This window comes from Daldinia vernicosa (genome assembly GCF_022497035.1).
Source record: "Daldinia vernicosa strain CBS 139.73 unplaced genomic scaffold F5Y00scaffold_4, whole genome shotgun sequence".
NCBI classification, from domain to species: Eukaryota; Fungi; Ascomycota; class Sordariomycetes; order Xylariales; family Hypoxylaceae; genus Daldinia; species Daldinia vernicosa.
Genome location: NW_025953920.1, coordinates 413,234 through 431,414, shown reverse-complemented (window position 1 = coordinate 431,414; position 18,181 = coordinate 413,234). Strand labels below are relative to the sequence as shown.

Sequence of the window (18,181 nt, the reverse complement as noted above, 5' to 3'; positions counted from 1 at the left end):
TTTTTAAATACAATTACCAATGTTTCCTTTTTTTTTTTATTTTTATTTTTTTTACTAATAACCGGTACATTCGTTTTTTTTTTTGTTCATTTATTATAATGGGTAAACCCCCCCCCCCCCCCCCCCCCTATTCCAACTATTTCTCACACAACAACTACTGCTGTTGTGCGGCCAATATTATCACTGAATCTAATAATGGTTGCTAATGTATGGCTTGCCCCCGTTATGATAAGCTAAGAGGTATTTATGTAGGTATGCAGCAGTCGGGGAGGCCATGAGATGGCTGCAGCTGCAGATGCAAGAAGCCGATGCACCTGACAGATGGGGTTACCTGTCTTTATCGAAGTGAGTAAGGTATGTACCTCACTGGCATCTCAGCTTGGATTTTCTATCGTGGTACAGCATAACTCTATTTTGGCACTTTCTAATAGTCCCTGGCGAGCAGAAGTAAAACTGAGGAAGATTGCCTGAGCTAATTCGATGGACTCGTCCTATAATGTAATACTTAGGGGGCATGGGTATACACGCATTCGGCTACTAGCAGAGGCATGGAGCAACGGTATACAGTTAAGCATTAAGTTACCTGGCATGAATATGTGGTATTCTCGTCACAAAAGCCTCTGTCTTCTGTCTATCAATAAATGGAAATTAGAACTTTTAGCTGTGCTAACCGATAACATAGGTACCATATGTGTACCTATGCAAATGCATTGGTTTCTTATGATGCCTGCCGCATAAATATATAATTGGTATATAGACAAACGGCATCGTTGGATACCTAATGCGTGATGCATGTCTCGATGTCTCAAAAGATAATTCCGCTTATCACGTCTGCCCGTGTTTTTGTGTTCCAGAACATTGGATCGAGATGGCTCATGAAAATGCGTACGCCCCTTATCCGACCGTAGTAAGGGTAGCACATCATACTCTTATTGGGGGAGGTGGTATGAGCGTCACTGGTGGGTTTGAATATCCATATACATACCAGACGCTCACCGTCTACTCCGCTCTAGTAGAGATATATACTTATATTCTCTATCTAGGTGGTACCTATATATCACTCATAATATCTCTCTATTTATCCGCCTGGACGCCTCTCCGGTCGGACAACGGGTGCGTACATGCAGCAAGCGATTGAAAGCCTGCAGTACGAGTCTTCCTCGGGCCGCTATATCAACATCAACACCTTGGCATAAGCATCATGCCGCGTTGGGCAGATAGACTTGCCTGTCTACCCAGCCTACCTAGTGATCTGAATATGAAAGTACGGAGCCGGGACGCGTAATGCGAGCTTGAACTTGTAAAAAAAAAATACGTCGACTCGGTTCAGCTAGCCCGGAAAACCAATAATGCTAGTGGAACTCAGCCTAGAGATACGTAAGAGTGGTGGATACATATCGTAGGACGGTGTTTTAGCATTATTTCGGCATCATTCTGGCCATTGCGGCCTGGTCAAGAATGATATTTATATCAGTCCCGTACAGTAATTATAAGGACAATTTCAACTCGAGAAACTGCTGAGGTTGATACTACACTGGCCGGACTGTCAGACTGAGGTAAAGGGGGTAAGATAAGACGCACCATTAAGAACACATAGCTAACACTGATCTTCTTGTTGGAACTTTCTACACTACTTGATATAAGGTGGTGAAATCGCGGTGAGTTGTATCCAATGTAGTAGCTTTGATGTCAATTTGAATTTGGTATGTCGATTAAGTAGATAATAGGACTGCCACTGCTTTATAAGAACCCGCCAAAGCTATATTTACGTTATGGGAATTATTGTTAATGTACAACGAATACGACTCGTATAGGGCAAATGTGGCCATTAATACTATTTTCTTACTCTTTGAGAACTATCTCAGCACAATTCCATAGATTTATAGGACTCGAGTCACATTGATGATAACTATCGAAGTATGGTAGCGTTGGAACAGATCGTATTGTTTGTCTCCGGGGCCCTAAAGGCTTACAAAAAGGGGCAACACAATACATAGCAAAAGACAGGCTAGCCGCAATAGCGACACCAGCAACCATCTACACGGGGGCACTATAAACTGTCCCATTCATTCGTATCTCCAAACCGAGACGCCGTACCGTAAAGATCCAGCCCAGCACTCGTCCCACTGCGATTCCAAGGTCGCAGCAGGTGGTATGAAAAGAATCAACAAAAGCTGGCTTGCCGACCGACTAACAATAGCAAAGAAAAAAAAAAAGTCCAGACCAAGTAAATACTAGAAGTAGTGTTAAGCAGACGAGTATATCCCCATTTTGTCACGCATTTCCCATATCCCATCATGATGGTAGACGTCATGTTAGATCGCGGCTAGATTAGTCTCGTAAGGCATTTTCGTCGCCGAACGGGCTGCCGTCTCGCCCTGTCAAGGATTTGCTTCTGTCGACCCTTCTGTTCGAGTCTCCCATTACTGCACTAAGGGAGCTGTTGTTCTTGTTCGCACGGCTAGGTGGATCTGCAAAGGGGCCCTGATCTATAACCGGCGTATCTTCAATTATCGTCACCGCATTTGACTCTCTCTCCTTGTGTGGGTTATCGGACTCCTCAACGGCATCGGGGGAAGATTTCGATTTTACATCAACTGTCTTGCGTCCGCTGCCAACACGGACCATCTGAGGCCGCACAGCAGTTGCTGTTGATGCGCTAGCGTTTTTGAAAAAGGTAGCACCGATACTGAAAGCTGGAGAGACAGGTGGTTGATCGTATTTTTCGTAGTCAACAGCTGGTACAGGCGGCGTTGAACTGCCGCTGTTACTGCTAGGAGCGCGCGACTTAACGCTGATGATAGACGGTTTGAGGAAATTGCCCTTCTGAGCTGGGAGAGGAGAAATAACGGCGTTCTTTCCATATATAGTAGATGCAACACTCGATCGTGGAGCATACGACGTTCGGGCAACTGACGAACGGTCACTATAACCGGATATGCCCGAGTACGTCGAATCTCGAAGGTCACCAGGAACGAAGAAACGCTGTTCGTCGAAGGGCGAATTGCTGCCGCTGTCCGAGTGCGCGATAGGAATCGGTGGTACTGGAGGAACAAGTAGAGTTGGTGATGTAGGCGTAGCTCGGTTGGTTACTCCAGGGATATATGCGATCTGGATAATGTTCGAAGCGCGGGTTAGGACGGTAGACGCGATAGAGTGTACGGTATGTGTCGATGCTCGTTTCGATCGGCCTGAGGCATCTAACTCGTTTGGCATACTCATAGCTTCCTTTGTATGCTCCACGTCTCCTTGCCACGGCTCTGGTTCGTATCGAGACCTCTTACTCTTGATACAGAACCTCCAGACTAGATAAGTGATAATTGCGACAACAGCCAAGCCTCCCATCACGCCGCCCGCAATCGCACCAGAATTCGGTCCTTTACTGACTTGGGTAGTGGTAGTATCGGCGGTTGGATCTTTTATACAGAGGGCCTGGGGACATTCAGTGCAAGTTTGAGCAGTAAATTGGCATATTTCATCGTCGGCACAACTTGGACACGTCGGCGCACCACTCTCACACCTTACGCAGCCATTTTGTCTCTTAGAGAAGGATGAGGGGACATCTTCGTCTGGACCTCAGGTGTTAGATGTGGTAATCTAGAATGAAGAGAACTACACTTACGTAGGGAGAACCCAACGAAGCCGGGAACGCCTGCCATTGCTACCTGGGAGAGAGTAACTTTGACCCTGTTGTAAAAGGGTGACTTGACGGTTTAGACTTTTAAGGGACTCGGAGTCGACGCCTCGATAGGGATCGACAATATGATGCCAGACGTTGAAGAATTTGGCTTGGCGGTGAGATGGACCTTACTGCAGATCGGTCTACTTGACTAAAGCGTCTTTATTGGCGATTAATAGGTATCTAAGCGCAACGTCTTCGTTCTTTTTCGCCTGGATAGTTATGAAGTGAGATTGGACGACACGGAAGCGTCAAGCGTCGGTCGTCTTTGTCGTGATGTCGAATTGATTGGGTTTAGGTGGAAGAAGGGGGCGGCGCGGGAATGCTGGCGTTACAGGCGATGATTTAATTGATGGGTAGATAAACGAGTGACGAAGAGACTAGCTCCAAGAAATGAATTCGAATAAGTGCAACCTAGGTTGCCATGGAAAAGAACATTTAACGAAGTCCACTGTAGTATCTATTGCAACTTGTGCGAGCGATACTTTTGTTTGATTGAATTTACAGCGTGGTTAGAGTATGACAAGAGAGATGAATTGGTAAGAGGGAAAAGAGAGAATTGAATAAGGATGGATCCCGCACAGAGTGGGCAGAGGGGGGCGCATGGGAAGGCCTGGAAGGTGGGAGAGTGCGAACTAACGAACTGCGAACTGCGAACTGCAAGAGGGGACGGGGGCCGATGGGCAGATGGGAGCATTAGAGGTACCTAAGTAGGTTAGGCAGTGTAGCGGACAAGGTTAGTTCGGCTGAATTAATTGAGGGATAGGCCTGGTAGTCCCTGGGCGAAACACCCATAAGGAGCAAGAATAATGGATCGATTTACTGGTATTACTGGTACGTACTACTGCCCAGCGCGAGAGCGTTGTACAAAATAACAAAAGTGCCAAATTAGGCGAAACAAACTGGCCTGGCAGGGACTAACGGTGCTTTCTCATTGGACCGCTAGTCGCTGCTAAATAATCCTCCAGGGCTGTAGATATTTTGTACCTTCTAAACCAGGAACAGCTCAAAACACAATTGAAAATAGACATGTGTCAAAAAGGAGAGAACAAAGACAAGATCGTCAATCACTTATATTTCAAAGTTACTCTTGTAGAATAAGCATTTCTATCTGTCTTCACTCAAAGAGTCTTGGAATAAAAAATAAAACCCAAATGGAGTAAAAAGAATCATCTTTGACAAGTCTGGGCACCATGTACACGAACGTGTACATATGTTGTTACGTAACGAATGTAATTGGGTAGGGCTAGAACTCTTGCATAGATCTACGGACCCACGCGATGGGGGCCCATTCAATGATTTAATTATTTTTTATTACTTGTATGCTCTGCCTGCACGTGAGGGCGTTACGCTATGAGGTAGGTATTTCGATGAAATATGCGTAGGTAGATATTATGGCACTCCAAACCAAGTTCTTGGTGGCGTACAAAGCAACATCTTTATATATAGGTATAGGTATATATAAATGATTCGGTCCCCTCGCCTAGAATATCATCGAATTGGATATTCAATCCCGGAGATGAAATTATATCACCGGCGTCTTGGGTCAGCAAGCAATCAATCAATTTAATTAGGGCGAATCATTGCCCGCGTTCTCCAATGCCGTCTAGTATCTTCCTCCCAGAAATTTTGGGGGTTGCCTTAACTTTTTTTCTTTTTCCCGCAGACAATGGGGATTAAATCTAAATGGTCCCCTAGGTATTTTCTTTGACATCTCGCAAGAAAGATTGCTTAATAAAATTAAACGTAGCTTTTGAAAGATGATAGAATTGTAGGAAGGTACCTAGGTATAGATAGGTTAACCAATTTATTTAGATCTTATAGGTAGGGAATTGTATATAAGAAAATTTGTAGAAAGATGAACAGTGCTGATATACGATTTGGCCCAAGTAAATGGGGGGTTTAAGAGATTTAAGGCTCCAGCGTATTTATCGAAGGAATCCCTCCAAAACAAGATGGCAAGAAACATTGGAAATAGTGGCGGGACGCCATAACCTTTGCCTATAAGACGGTTGTATCCTTATTCCGATGAGGGTTTAGATACACGTATAAACAAGTCATACTTACAAGTAGAACGACGGCTGAGTGTACAATCTATTAGCCGTGTTCAGCATGCTATTGTAACTGGATAGTATGTCAAGTTTGATCTTTGGACCTTTCTAGCGATGAAGCATAGTGAGAGTGTACAAGACACGCATTAATGCGGCAAAAGAGCCAAAAAATTCTGATGGGTTAATTTGGTGGCCGTAACACTGAGGCTGAATATGAAATGGATCAGTACACTTGACGATACCTACATACCTAATATATATTAAATCCAACCCACGCGAAACTCGAGGAGTGGTGTATCTGATTTCATACATACAACTTATGGGAGAAGTACATGAAGATAGATTCGAAAGTAACGCTCGTAAGGCTGGATGCAACGCTTGTCAATCGTTTATTATGTATATACGGGATGGCCAAGGCTTATAAGTAAGGTTGGGGTTGCTCTCATCTGTAGTGTAGTGACTCTATCTCCAAGGCACATAACCAGCGAAGGCTAGCATGATGTGAGATAGCTGGATAGTAAAGGCAGATAAGATCGACATATATACGCGACGAGGAAGTTAGTGTATTGTAACCAAATCTTGCACCGCCTCATTCTTCGTATCCACAAGGAAGGGGACTCACTCCACCAAGCTCTCCTATTTCTAGCTATTTTTAGCCCAAAAGGACCCTTATATCTTGACATGAGAGATACAAACATGCACGTTCAACTTAGCCGTGACTACCGTAAAAAATATTGTTTAAGGTTAGGTATTTACGAGAGATTTTCTAGATTTGCAAGAATAAATCAAGGAATATATATCATATAGCGTTTCTAGGTATTCGGCAATGCTATCACCCAAGTACCTTACTAGGTGAATTAGGTACGTACAAATAGTACACGTAGGGCATTGGGGAAAATATGGAGACTCGGTTTCAAGCTAACGGAAAGCTGAGGTCGCCAATGGACGTACCAGCCATCCCCTGAAAATTTTACAATACAGGAAATATGCACTTAACAGATTAGCCATGATTCGTATCCTTTAATAGAGACAAACTTGCGGTGCCATCTTAGTTCTTAGAGGTAGTATTTACCATATAGCTACTGGAATATAACTGGAAAATACGAATGGACTAACTATGACACTGGTTAGTTATCTCGGTAACTATGTATTCTCTAGAGAATTCGAAAAAGGCAGGACGACGAGTGATGTTGGTCAGAGGTAGCGATGCCTGCCGCTTGTCTTATCCGTTATCCCTGTGCTGACCTGTATGCATGTAGCACCTGGTAGTAGGCTATCGTGTGCATTACGCCTTGTCGAGTTGATGCTATTTGCTAGCTCGCATTTGTGGCTGATAACCTGAAGGTTGGATCCATTTCAAAAAACCTGCAAGTTGAAGTCTTCCTTTACTCTTTTTTAACTTCCCTGATTCCCCACCCCGTCTTACTGACATTATGATACTATATACACTAGGAGATGCTTATAGGCATCAATGTATACATAATAACATTGTCAAACATCTGGTAGGCCATCACGAGAACCAGATGCATATCATATTAAGTGACGTAGGTGACATATTTGTCTCTCAAGGAAGCAGGTGATGAATGAATTTCGTGCTTTTTAAGTACCTAGGTACTTAAGTGTCTGGCAGTTGGAAAATATGTAGGTATGCAGGTTTCGTGTCAACCAATTAAGATACGCCCGGCAACGGTACTAGCATACTAGCGCAGATAATACATATGTACCTTCAGACCTTGTATGGCATGACAAAGGCGACCTACGTGCATCTTCACAGCGGGCTGCATAGCAGTAACGTAACGGCTGAGTCACCTGTCATACGTGCTAAGCCACATCAGCCCTGGTAAAATAAGTGTGAATAAGTGCTATTATCAGGTCTGCAAGTTTGCTGGTGGGTACTACAGGAGGTACTCAGTCTCTTTTCCTGCATGTCTCCTTTTATGTACCTCTTATGTTAGGGGCCTCTCAGTCCCGACGCGGACCCCATCCCAACCTAAAAAAGAAAAATACAAACGACCGCCCTTCCTTCATCTTTCCCCTTAGAACAACCTATTTTCACCCATCGCGAGACTTCCCCCTATGTCTTCGAGCACTGGGTGATTGATTCATCAAATCGCTCGATACCCTTCTCTCATTTATTATTTATTCTTGCAGTATTGGTATCACCTGCAGACAAGCCACTTTCACTTTAATACTTTCTCTTGTGGGGGGGAAACCTTGAATTATCGCGTGGCCCCTGGATCTTACATTGTTCGTCGCAGTGCTGAGGAATCAACACAAACACGAGCATCGGGAAACAAATATTAAATAATATAAATTAAACGGTTTGCGACCTTGTTGTCTAAGACCGGCTAGTGTAGCCGATAGTCAAAATGGCTTACAACGGCGGTCACGGTGACGACTATGACGGGCATCGTCTTCAAGACATGCCTGCCAACAGCACGGTAAAGTTTTAACCTTAACCATTGCTTTGGGTTCGTCCATCTGCAAGGTCACACAGCTAATTCGTACCTCGTCGCATACAGTATCATCTACCTCCCATTGAGCAAGACGACGATGAATCACAGCGTCATCTCCTAGGACAGACTCCTGGTCTTCATTATGAACAGGATCGGCTGGGTACCAATACTCCTCCTGCACGCCCAGTCTCGGCTTACAGTCTTACTGAGTCGTACGCTACAAACGCTCCTCCTCCTACACAGTCTCCAGCACCTCAATATACCGGTGAGTATGCGGGTGGCTATGGTGGGCATCAGCTTGAGGATACCGGCTTCGGATATGGTAGACCTGCATCTACTGTTGACAGCGACGAGGGTTGGCTACGTCGTCAGCAACCTGGCGGTGCTGGTGGTGGTTTGAAGCGTTATGCTACCCGAAGGGTTAAGCTAGTTCAAGGATCCGTTCTCAGTGCCGATTATCCAGTACCCAGTGCTATCAAGAATGCTGTACAGGCTAAGTACCGGGATACTGAGAGCGGCAGCGGCGAGTTTCTCAACATGCGATACACTGCTGCTACCTGCGACCCGAACGATTTTACTCTGAAAAATGGTTACGATCTTCGGCCTCGAATGTATAACAGACACACAGAGCTTCTGATCGCTATTACCTACTACAACGAAGACAAGCAACTTTTTGCGCGAACACTTCATGGTGTTATGCAGAATGTTCGCGACATTGTCAACCTGAAGAAATCTACTTTCTGGAATAAGGGCGGCCCTGCTTGGCAAAAGATCGTAGTCTGTTTTGTCTTCGATGGTATCGAAAAGGCAGACAAGGAAACACTGGACGTCTTGGCCACCATCGGTGTCTTCCAGGACGGTGTGGTGAAGAAGGAAGTCAATGGCAAGGAGACTGTTGCTCATGTCTTCGAGTACACTACTCAGCTGTCTGTTACGCCGAACCAGCAGCTCATTAGACCAGTGGACGACAGCCCCCAGACCTTGCCCCCTGTCCAGATGATTTTCTGTCTAAAGCAGAAGAACACCAAGAAGATCAACTCTCACCGTTGGCTATTCAATGCGTTTGGCAGGATCTTGAACCCTGAAGTGTGTATTCTTCTTGACGCTGGTACCAAACCGGGACCGAAGTCTCTCCTTGCGCTTTGGGAAGGCTTTTACAACGACAAGGATCTTGGTGGAGCTTGTGGTGAAATCCACGCCATGTTAGGCAAAGGCGGCAAGAAGTTGATGAACCCTCTTGTCGCCGTCCAGAATTTCGAGTACAAGATCTCTAATATTTTGGACAAGCCTTTAGAAAGCTCTTTCGGCTACGTGTCTGTGTTGCCTGGTGCCTTCTCCGCATACCGATTCCGAGCTATCATGGGTCGACCTCTGGACCAATACTTCCACGGTGATCATACTCTTTCCAAGATTCTCGGCCCCAAGGGTATCGAAGGCATGAACATTTTCAAGAAGAACATGTTCTTGGCCGAAGATCGTATCTTGTGTTTCGAGCTTGTCGCCAAAGCTGGGTCTAAGTGGCATCTGTCGTATATCAAAGCCGCCAAGGGTGAGACTGATGTTCCCGAAGGTGCTCCCGAATTCATCAGCCAGCGACGACGTTGGCTCAACGGTTCGTTCGCCGCCTCTCTTTACTCGCTGATGCACTTCGGTCGTATGTACAAGAGTGGTCATAACATCGTCCGCATGTTCTTCTTGCACATTCAGCTTATCTACAACATCGCAAACGTATTGTTTACCTGGTTCAATTTGGCATCGTATTACTTGACAACAACGGTTCTTATGGATTTGGTCGGAGCACACACGGAAGCCAGTTCGACTTCTGCTGAAAAACACGGATGGCCTTTTGGTGACACTGCTACCCCTATTGTCAACATCATCCTCGAGTACATGTACATTGCCTTCCTGATTCTTCAGTTCATCCTGGCGCTTGGTAACCGTCCCAAGGGTTCCAAGTATGCATACATGGCGTCGTTTGGCTTGTTCGGATTCATTCAGGTCTACGTCCTCATTTTGTCCGGTTATCTCGTCGTAAATGCTTTCCAGCCGTCAAATTTGCCTTCGGGCGAAAGTGCTGGCGATGCCCTCAAGGATATGTTTACGGGCCAGTCTGAAGTGGCTATCATTATCTTGGCGTTACTCGCGACATTTGGTTTGTACTTCATCGCATCGTTCATGTACCTGGACCCGTGGCATATGTTCCACTCGTTCCCGCAGTACATGGTCCTCATGTCGACGTACATCAACATTCTGATGGTTTACGCTTTCAACAACTGGCACGATGTCTCATGGGGTACCAAGGGTTCAGATAAAGCTGAAGCATTACCAAAGGCTCAGGTTGTGAAGGATGAAAAGGGTGAAGCCGCCATTGAAGAAATTGACAAGCCCCAGGAAGATATCGATAGCCAGTTTGAACAGACAGTCAAGCGTGCTTTGGCTCCTTTCAAGCCGGAACCTGAGGACGATAGCAAGGACCTTGAAGACTCGTACAAGTCCTTCCGAACATCGCTAGTCGTTGCGTGGTTGTTCTCCAACTGCGCTCTTATTGTGGGTGTAACTAGCGACAAGCTCACTACATTCGGTATTGGGGTAAGTTTGATTATTTAGTTGAAATAGATGGCGAGGAGTTTTATGCTAACTGAACCATAGGGTACTACGTCGGACCGAACGGCGCAATTCTTCAAGTTCCTTCTTATCGCCACCGCAGCCATGTCCCTCGTCCGTTTCATTGGATGCTGCTGGTTCTTGGGCCGAACTGGAATCATGTGCTGCTTCTCCAGACGGTAAAGCGGCTGAGACTCAGCGTAATTAGGTCTTTTTGAGATTTATACGCCTACGATATGTACAAATGTAGCCTATCTCCAGGACCTGGCGTCAAACACTGTTTCTATGCTGGATAGACGGGCGATAGGACTCGGTTTGCAAGATAGGGTATAGGGGGAATCAGAAAAGTTGCGGCTACGCCATTGGACCGTTAACCGTGTGTCATTGTTTGGGCGTTATTGACATTCTCCTTTTATATACACCTAATGTCTCTAAACCGAATAGTTAGGTCAGTTACTTACGAACTATTCTAGCAAATCGATGAGTTTTTATGGCATTCATGAGATGATTCTAAGTCTGATTAATTATTATGCTTTTAAGTATGAGTTGTGTATTGATATGCTTTATCCTTTAGAGTATCGAACCTACGCCATGGCATGTATGGATAGGTACCTAGGTACCTCATGTACCTACCTGTTAAGGTATCTACGTATAGGTACTTCAAACCCCTCCTAACAAAGTGCCTCCCCTAGGTCCATAGGTAGTATCTTAGGGGTATTTGGGTGAGCTACCCCACTATACCGCGTAAAGTGGTACCTATAGCTCGTAGCCTGCCATTGAAAATACCTAACAACTTCACCCCGCGTTGTAATAAAAGGTAGTTTAACCTTTTATCTATACTTCAAGTCGAAATCGTTTGCGGCATTGAAAAGTTTCTAAACCCCTAACCTACTTGACTTCCTACGATTAAACCACGATCGCCATATAAATTGAGACGCTATCCTCCCTTCAAGCTATCATGGAGTCTTTAGAGGCTATCCAGGCTCGGCATCGCAAAGAACAGCGTGAACTACAAGCGCGAATCACGAACAAGAAGAAGAATGCGACCAAAAAGACGCGGAAGGGTGTCAACGATGAATGCGCCGAGCTTGAGAGACAATTAAAAGGGAAACAGGAGCAAGAGATCGCCGCGATAAACGGGAATGGCGACAATGAGGGACGTGCAATGGGCGAGATAGAGGAACAAGAACAACAAGAAGCTTTGCAAGACCAAAATCTCAACGGAGGCGCGACGAATGGAATAACAGAACAATTAAAAGATACAACCATCTCCCCGCCACCAGAGTCTGACCCCGCGACACAACAACAGCAGCCCAAGAAGCGGAACCGCCAAAAAGAGCGAATGGCGCGGAGGGCAGCAGAACAGGAAGCAGCCACCATCGCCGCCGAACAAGAGGCAGCCAACATGACAGACCACCGGAAAATCGAGAAGACATACCTGCTCAAAGAATTCAAGGCCAACAATCTAGTCGAGAAGGAGATACAACCAGACGGGCACTGTCTATTCTCCGCCATAGCAGACCAGCTACAAACGCGAGACATACCGCTCGGCCCAGACACAGAGACAAAAGGCAAGCCGGCGTATAGAGTAGTACGGCAGGCAGCAACGGACTACATGGAAGCGCACGCGGACGACTTTGCGCCGTTCTTGGAGGAGCCGCTAGATACGTACGTGACGAAGATCCGGGACACAGCGGAGTGGGGAGGGCAGCTTGAGTTATCGGCGTTGGCGAACGCGTACGGGGTCGAGATTAAGGTGCTACAAGACGGGCGGACGGAGACCATCGAGCCGAGCACGGATAAGGGAGGTGCGGAAAGGCAGAGGATATGGCTGGCGTATTATCGCCATGGGTACGGACTTGGGGAGCATTATAATTCGCTGCGGAAGGTGAATTAGAATATTAGAATATTGGAAAAGAAAGACGTAGAAAAATAATAACTACCGAAGCTGATATAGAAGAGAACTTGGGACTCTAGACTAACATCTCGTGAGAGTACGTGGCTACGGTATACATCCACCTCGGCGTGATCGGAATTAGTTCGTGTTAAAGTACGTAGGCCGCACGATTTATATCTTTTTAGCATCTACGTATAGCCACTAAAGATACTTGCAGAGGGGGATTCTGTTATACTCGATACGCTATGAAATATAGATTCTGCTTTCTCTTCAAACGCACGTCTCCGCGGAGAATGAAATGTCTTCCATCGAAAGTTTCCCAGTAACAGCTTGAACTTACCTAGATGGTCTCTTGTCGTCGTGAACTAACCATAGTAAGATAGATGACTGATGTCGCCCAGGTGGCCAGCGTTACCAGGGCTGTGGAAATTAGGAACGAAGATTGCTTTAGTCTAGTATCGTCGCAAGCGAATATGTCCATGCCAAGTAAAGATTTAGGATGATATAAGGTACTAGACATGTCTAGCGGTTGTTCGCTTCCCACGAAGAGGCACCAGGCTCGGAGTCGCTAAGGTAAAAGATGGTATATGGTGGCACTGACATGAGAGGACGAGAGTGTTACGCTTCCTTGTTTATCATACGTTCTATGTAACCTCCTGAAAACTGCTTTGACAAAGGGTAGGTTGAGTACCTAGGTAGATAATAAGGTTTCTAAGTCCTCACTTATATCATCTATATTATCCAGGGCAATTAACTTATCCATAGTCTGGTTATTAATACTAAGATATCTAACATCAGTCCGTAAAACGTAAAACCGCGTCAAATTGGTAAAAGACCTGAGCTGCGTTTATTAACATGTCCTACTTCGCTTGTACCGTAGGATAAAGCACTGCCACATCTGCCACATCTCTTCTCATTTGCCGAGGCGGGCCGCGCCGGGGTTAATGGGGTTACCTAATGGGCAACTGCAGCTGTGCAAGTAGGCATCTGTTATCGGGGAACTAGACTAGACTTCGATCTAATCTTACTCCAGCTTTCTATGATAGTATGCTGTAAATTTGGATTTCTAATCCATTTGCGGCTTCGGTCGGCATCTGGCCCTTATTAATCATTCTAGAGCCTAGAGCCCCCCACAAAGGAGTAGACAAACTAGGGGGAAAAGAAAAAGAAGAGGGAGAAAAAAAACCTTAAGTTTATAATAAATAAGCTCATAAATAATATGATGGAACCGAAGCGCTTAAATATATATCTCGTCAGCTTGGCACCAATCTGACTTCGCTTCTTTCAACACTCCCACGTCTCCCTACAATTTGTTACGCATCAAGAAAACAAGAGATTACCGCTAAGAGCTCTAGATCTAGAGAAAAAGCGTCAGTCGGACCAGTGGTATGATCTAAGGATTGCGTGCTTCGATGCGCAGTTGACAACACCGTACCACCCACCAGCTTACATCCATATTCCTATTCGTGATTATGGCTTCAAAGGCCTGACTCTAATTCGTGGGGGTTACAATCTGAAAGAAGAGAGGCGTATTTTATGACAGCACTGTAAGAGCCGGTTGTCGACGCCGCTCAAAAGCCTGTCTCTTTTCACGATACGGCCCAGTCCGTAATACGGATAGGGTAGGCGATACCAACTTAGAGCTTGTGGTAGAGCAAATCGGGAAGTTGAAGATTCAATACTGACAGCCCTCGGAGTTGTCAGTTGACAGTTGATTATCCATTCCTATTAATTATCTTTATCTTAAAAGTCCTGTTCTCCTCCCCAAGCAAACATCATCACTTAGTATCTCCATCGAGAAATATACCGACGTATCTTCTATCCGGGGTCTGGAACAAATCAAAGAAAGAATACGGAATACTCCTTTTATCTCATCAGATCGTATAACCCCGAATTTTTAACGGCAAATATGGGTTTACTGTACGTGCTTCCTTCATCGATTGATATACGGGGACCGATCTAGTAATGAGGTCATTAACATCGATTTATAGAGCTTTAGGGACGGCTCTTGATTGGCCGGACGCACAGCAGCATGCGCATAAGGTTAGGGAATGGGGCATTAAGGTAGTTTCTTATCACTATATCCCCTGCTACTGTTCTGAAAACTGGCTGACCTATCGTAGCAACTCCTAGAGATTTGGAATAAGGCTAAGCATAAGGAACGAGATGCTATGTTGTGGGGTGATGAGGTACTGCTTGCACCATGTTGCGCCACTAAGTATCTAAGGTAACCTTGTTAACGACTCCGTAGATAGAATACTTGGTCGTGAAATACTCCAAGGATGATCCTAAAGTTCTCCTTTCGCTTCGGCAAGCCGATATTCTCACAGCCTTAGCAGCCGATGAAGAACTCTCCGATAAAGGCGGATGCGTTCCGGCACTACAGGAACTCGAGTCGCAGAGATCGAATCCGTTACCCGTGTTCCACCCTGAATTTGGTAGATTTATGCTTGAGGCTACTCCAGGCAAGCCATGGGGCATCGGATTCAAGGAACTTTTGGGCGTCGAGCCCGATATGAAAAACAGGTATCCTCATCTTGTACACTACTCGTCGCGTCCTTACTCTGAGCTAACCAGATCCCAGGAGGAAGATAGCCAAAGAACACATGCAGGCTGAAGAATATCCCATTACACTCACAACATTCCCTCGCCTAGGTGTTCCGGGTGTCTTTACGGATCCTTACTACCCACCATCCGGGCCAAAGCTCCGGTCACAATTCGTGCCGGACGAGATTGCTAATCCGCATATTCGGTTTCCAACACTAGCGGCGAATATCCGCTGGAGGCGCGGGCGGAAGGTTCAGGTAAACGTTCCAGTCTTCCACGATCAAAAGACGCCAATTCCTTGGAAGGACCCTACGGTGAACTATGATCTGCACAACTGGCCAGAAGACGACGATGTGAGAAACGGTGCAGCCCCGGACAATTTTATCCATATGGACGCTATGGCATTTGGAATGGGAAGCTGCTGCTTACAGATTACATTTCAGGCGAAGAACATCATCGAGGGTAGAAGGATGTATGACCAGCTAAGTCCAATTGGCCCCATCATGTTGGCCCTAACGGCGGCGACCCCTATTTATAAGGGGTTCCTAGCCGATACCGATGTCCGCTGGAACCAAATCAGCCGAGCCGTAGATGATAGAACCCCTGAAGAATTGGGAGAGAAGGTTAGTTCACATACGACAACTTAACTAGCTCGAAGTAACTAACCGACTATTGTCAAGCCCCTGAAAAACAGCCGATGGCGCATACCTAAATCGCGTTACGCATCTAACTCCACTTATATAAGTACCGATGAGCGTCTTCGACAGGAGTACTTCGATCCTAACCTTGTTATCGATGAAGATATTAAGGCAGAACTCCTCGAAGGTGGCATGGACGATCGCCTTGCGACACACTTTGCGCACCTTTTTATCCGGGATCCCATCGTAATATTTAGTGAAGATCTTAAGGAACTTGACTTAACAAAGGCCGACCATTTCGAGAACATCCAGAGTACCAACTGGCAACACATGCGGTTCAAGCCACCGCCACCGGGTTCTGATATTGGCTGGCGAGTCGAGTTTCGCCCGATGGAGATCCAGATCACAGACTTCGAGAACGCGGCTTTTGCCGTCTTCATGGTTCTAATAACACGCGCGATCCTGAGCTTCGACTTGAACTTCTATATCCCAATCGTCAAGGTAGACGAGAATATGGAAACCGCCCATGCTAGGGACGCCGTCCTGGAGAAGAAATTCCACTTCCGGAAGAACCCATTCCCAAACAGACAGGCGCGCAGCAGCGCTACGTCCCGTTCGGGTTCGCCCACAGCTAGCCGACCTTCTACACCCTTCGGCCCTGTTGAGGATGAGTATACGCTCATGACGGTCGACGAGATCATCAACGGTTCCCAATCGGACGAGCACAGCTTCCCGGGTCTTATTCCTATTGTCGAGAGCTATCTTGACTCTGTGAATGTGGACGTACAGACGCGGTGCGAGCTCTCAACGTATCTCGACCTTATTCGTATGCGCGCCAGCGGTGAGCTCTGGACGGCAGCGAAGTGGATCCGGCATTTCGTAGACAAGCATCCCGAGTACAACCACGACAGCGCCGTGACAGACGAGATCAACAAGAGCCTCGTAAGCGCCGTTATAGACATCGGCGATAGGGAGCAGAAAGGTATGGGTTGGAAAGGCCTTCCAATCCCCGACGTAGAGCACCTACTCGGGCGGTTCAGAAGCAGCGGGTGCGGAGATTCATAGGCTGAGAGCCAGTTGGGTCAAGTGAGAGGTTTAGACGCCATGCCAGCATGGCATGTCGAGGTTCTCAAACAGGTCGACTACGCATGCCTGTTTGATCGCTATGGCATTATGTTGCCGAGGTGCATACACGATGGATTTGTTCGTTGGCGATTACTTTGCCCCGTAGATTTCCCACAGGTATATACTATACCGAGCATAGAAAGCGACTGATTTTTAAATTTATCTTGAACAAGTTGATGTACCTACTGCGGCTTTGTCGCTAAAATAAGGGTCGAGTTATCATTCAAGTGACATCTGCTACGTCTATAGGTATACTACTCGCGCTTCAATGACCCAAGTATAGCTCAATATATTAGTAGCAAGAAATTTCACATTTTTCAGGCTGGAAGCCTGGCCGCCCGGGCAGTGTTGCCATGGTAGTAGTTCTTCCATGATTAGAGGTAGACTATTTTTGAAGCACGTTCAGGTACTCTTCGACGGAATCAGCAAGGCGCAATAGAGCCCATGGTGTGTCCTCACCAAGACGATTCTGTATATATTACGTACGCTACTTCTGGGAAGTCGTGGTAGGGACTGGTGGTGAATCCGCGCAACTAATTCCTTAGGGCTCTCAGGGTCTATAGCCGCAATCACCAAGCCTCCAGGGCCCGACCTAAAGTAGCTCACCGCTAACTTTCTAGGACGTCTCCAAAGACATCCTATGCATTGCTAAGTAACGGTGCTTTTCTAGGATAGGACCAAGTAGAAGCATCCGGTCTACCTGCTCCAGTTCCAGTTCACTTACAGTCACAGAATTTCGCTGAGATATATCAGTACGTGCGAGTACCGGCTAAGGTCATCCTAGATGAGATAGTGGACATACCCACAGTCGCTTTTTGGATTAACTTTTGAGAGCGAAATATTCCTATTATCCGGCGAGCACGTTTTTCTCCTGAAGTGAGCTTACTGGTCAGGGCCCTACGTTTACTGGTTACAAGTACTACCTAAGAAGTTCCTATAGTATAAGGAAACATCGAGAGGACAACGTGCCGGTCTTCAGCACAAGGTGCAATAGTGGCTTTCTTGACTCCCTGTCCCGTCTAAGGATAGGGATAGGGCTAGGGATAGGGGGAATCTGATGTTAAGAAACTATTGCTTAGATGTGCGATTAGATAGGAGCAACATGCCCCCCGTTGACACTCTTGATTGCTGTAATTGAAGTTTACTTTTAGCTGTATAGTCTTCTACTAATTATATTTGAGCCC

The 18,181-nt window shown here is 46.2% G+C and overlaps 4 protein-coding genes across 4 annotated transcripts; 3 read left to right on the top strand and 1 right to left on the bottom strand.

Annotated features, from left to right (window-relative positions):
- Nucleotides 1–2,184: 2,184 nt before the first annotated feature.
- Nucleotides 2,185–3,899, bottom strand: F5Y00DRAFT_133256 (uncharacterized protein). The gene is made up of 2 exons (XM_048004239.1): nucleotides 3,623–3,899; nucleotides 2,185–3,569 (listed from the first exon to the last, which is right to left on the bottom strand). The coding sequence occupies exons 1-2, from the start codon at nucleotides 3,657–3,659 to the stop codon at nucleotides 2,332–2,334; spliced, it is 1,275 nt and encodes a 424-aa protein (XP_047869073.1). The 5' UTR covers nucleotides 3,660–3,899; the 3' UTR covers nucleotides 2,185–2,331.
- Nucleotides 3,900–7,709: 3,810 nt separating this feature from the next.
- Nucleotides 7,710–11,286, top strand: F5Y00DRAFT_225564 (glycosyltransferase family 2 protein). Its single transcript, XM_048006184.1, has 3 exons — nucleotides 7,710–8,171; nucleotides 8,253–10,775; nucleotides 10,836–11,286. The coding sequence occupies exons 1-3, from the start codon at nucleotides 8,100–8,102 to the stop codon at nucleotides 10,971–10,973; spliced, it is 2,733 nt and encodes a 910-aa protein (XP_047869072.1). The 5' UTR covers nucleotides 7,710–8,099; the 3' UTR covers nucleotides 10,974–11,286.
- A 310-nt stretch (nucleotides 11,287–11,596) lies between these two features.
- F5Y00DRAFT_133216 (cysteine proteinase) lies at nucleotides 11,597–12,817 on the top strand. Its single transcript, XM_048004238.1, has one exon. The coding sequence runs from the start codon at nucleotides 11,749–11,751 to the stop codon at nucleotides 12,685–12,687; it is 939 nt and encodes a 312-aa protein (XP_047869071.1). The 5' UTR covers nucleotides 11,597–11,748; the 3' UTR covers nucleotides 12,688–12,817.
- Nucleotides 12,818–13,902: 1,085 nt separating this feature from the next.
- Nucleotides 13,903–17,303, top strand: F5Y00DRAFT_133183 (GCS-domain-containing protein). The gene is made up of 6 exons (XM_048004237.1): nucleotides 13,903–14,607; nucleotides 14,679–14,751; nucleotides 14,811–14,876; nucleotides 14,939–15,213; nucleotides 15,272–15,857; nucleotides 15,915–17,303. The coding sequence occupies exons 1-6, from the start codon at nucleotides 14,597–14,599 to the stop codon at nucleotides 16,935–16,937; spliced, it is 2,034 nt and encodes a 677-aa protein (XP_047869070.1). The 5' UTR covers nucleotides 13,903–14,596; the 3' UTR covers nucleotides 16,938–17,303.
- The last annotated feature ends 878 nt before the right edge of the window (nucleotides 17,304–18,181 follow it).

Excerpts from the sequence above, each read along its gene's own strand:
- F5Y00DRAFT_133216 (XM_048004238.1), top strand. The coding sequence starts at position 11,749 with ATGGAGTCTTTAGAGGCTATCCAGGCTCGGCATCGCAAAGAACAGCGT.
- F5Y00DRAFT_225564 (XM_048006184.1), top strand. The coding sequence starts at position 8,100 with ATGGCTTACAACGGCGGTCACGGTGACGACTATGACGGGCATCGTCTT. Across the intron at positions 8,172-8,252 it reads ACATGCCTGCCAACAGCACG|TATCATCTACCTCCCATTGA; the intron begins GTAAAGTTTTAA and ends CGTCGCATACAG. Across the intron at positions 10,776-10,835 it reads TCACTACATTCGGTATTGGG|GGTACTACGTCGGACCGAAC; the intron begins GTAAGTTTGATT and ends ACTGAACCATAG.
- F5Y00DRAFT_133256 (XM_048004239.1), bottom strand. The coding sequence starts at position 3,659 with ATGGCAGGCGTTCCCGGCTTCGTTGGGTTCTCCCTAC. Across the intron at positions 3,570-3,622 it reads CTTCGTTGGGTTCTCCCTAC|ACGAAGATGTCCCCTCATCC; the intron begins GTAAGTGTAGTT and ends CCTGAGGTCCAG.
- F5Y00DRAFT_133183 (XM_048004237.1), top strand. Across the intron at positions 14,752-14,810 it reads TTAGGGAATGGGGCATTAAG|CAACTCCTAGAGATTTGGAA; the intron begins GTAGTTTCTTAT and ends GACCTATCGTAG. Across the intron at positions 15,214-15,271 it reads GAGCCCGATATGAAAAACAG|GAGGAAGATAGCCAAAGAAC; the intron begins GTATCCTCATCT and ends ACCAGATCCCAG.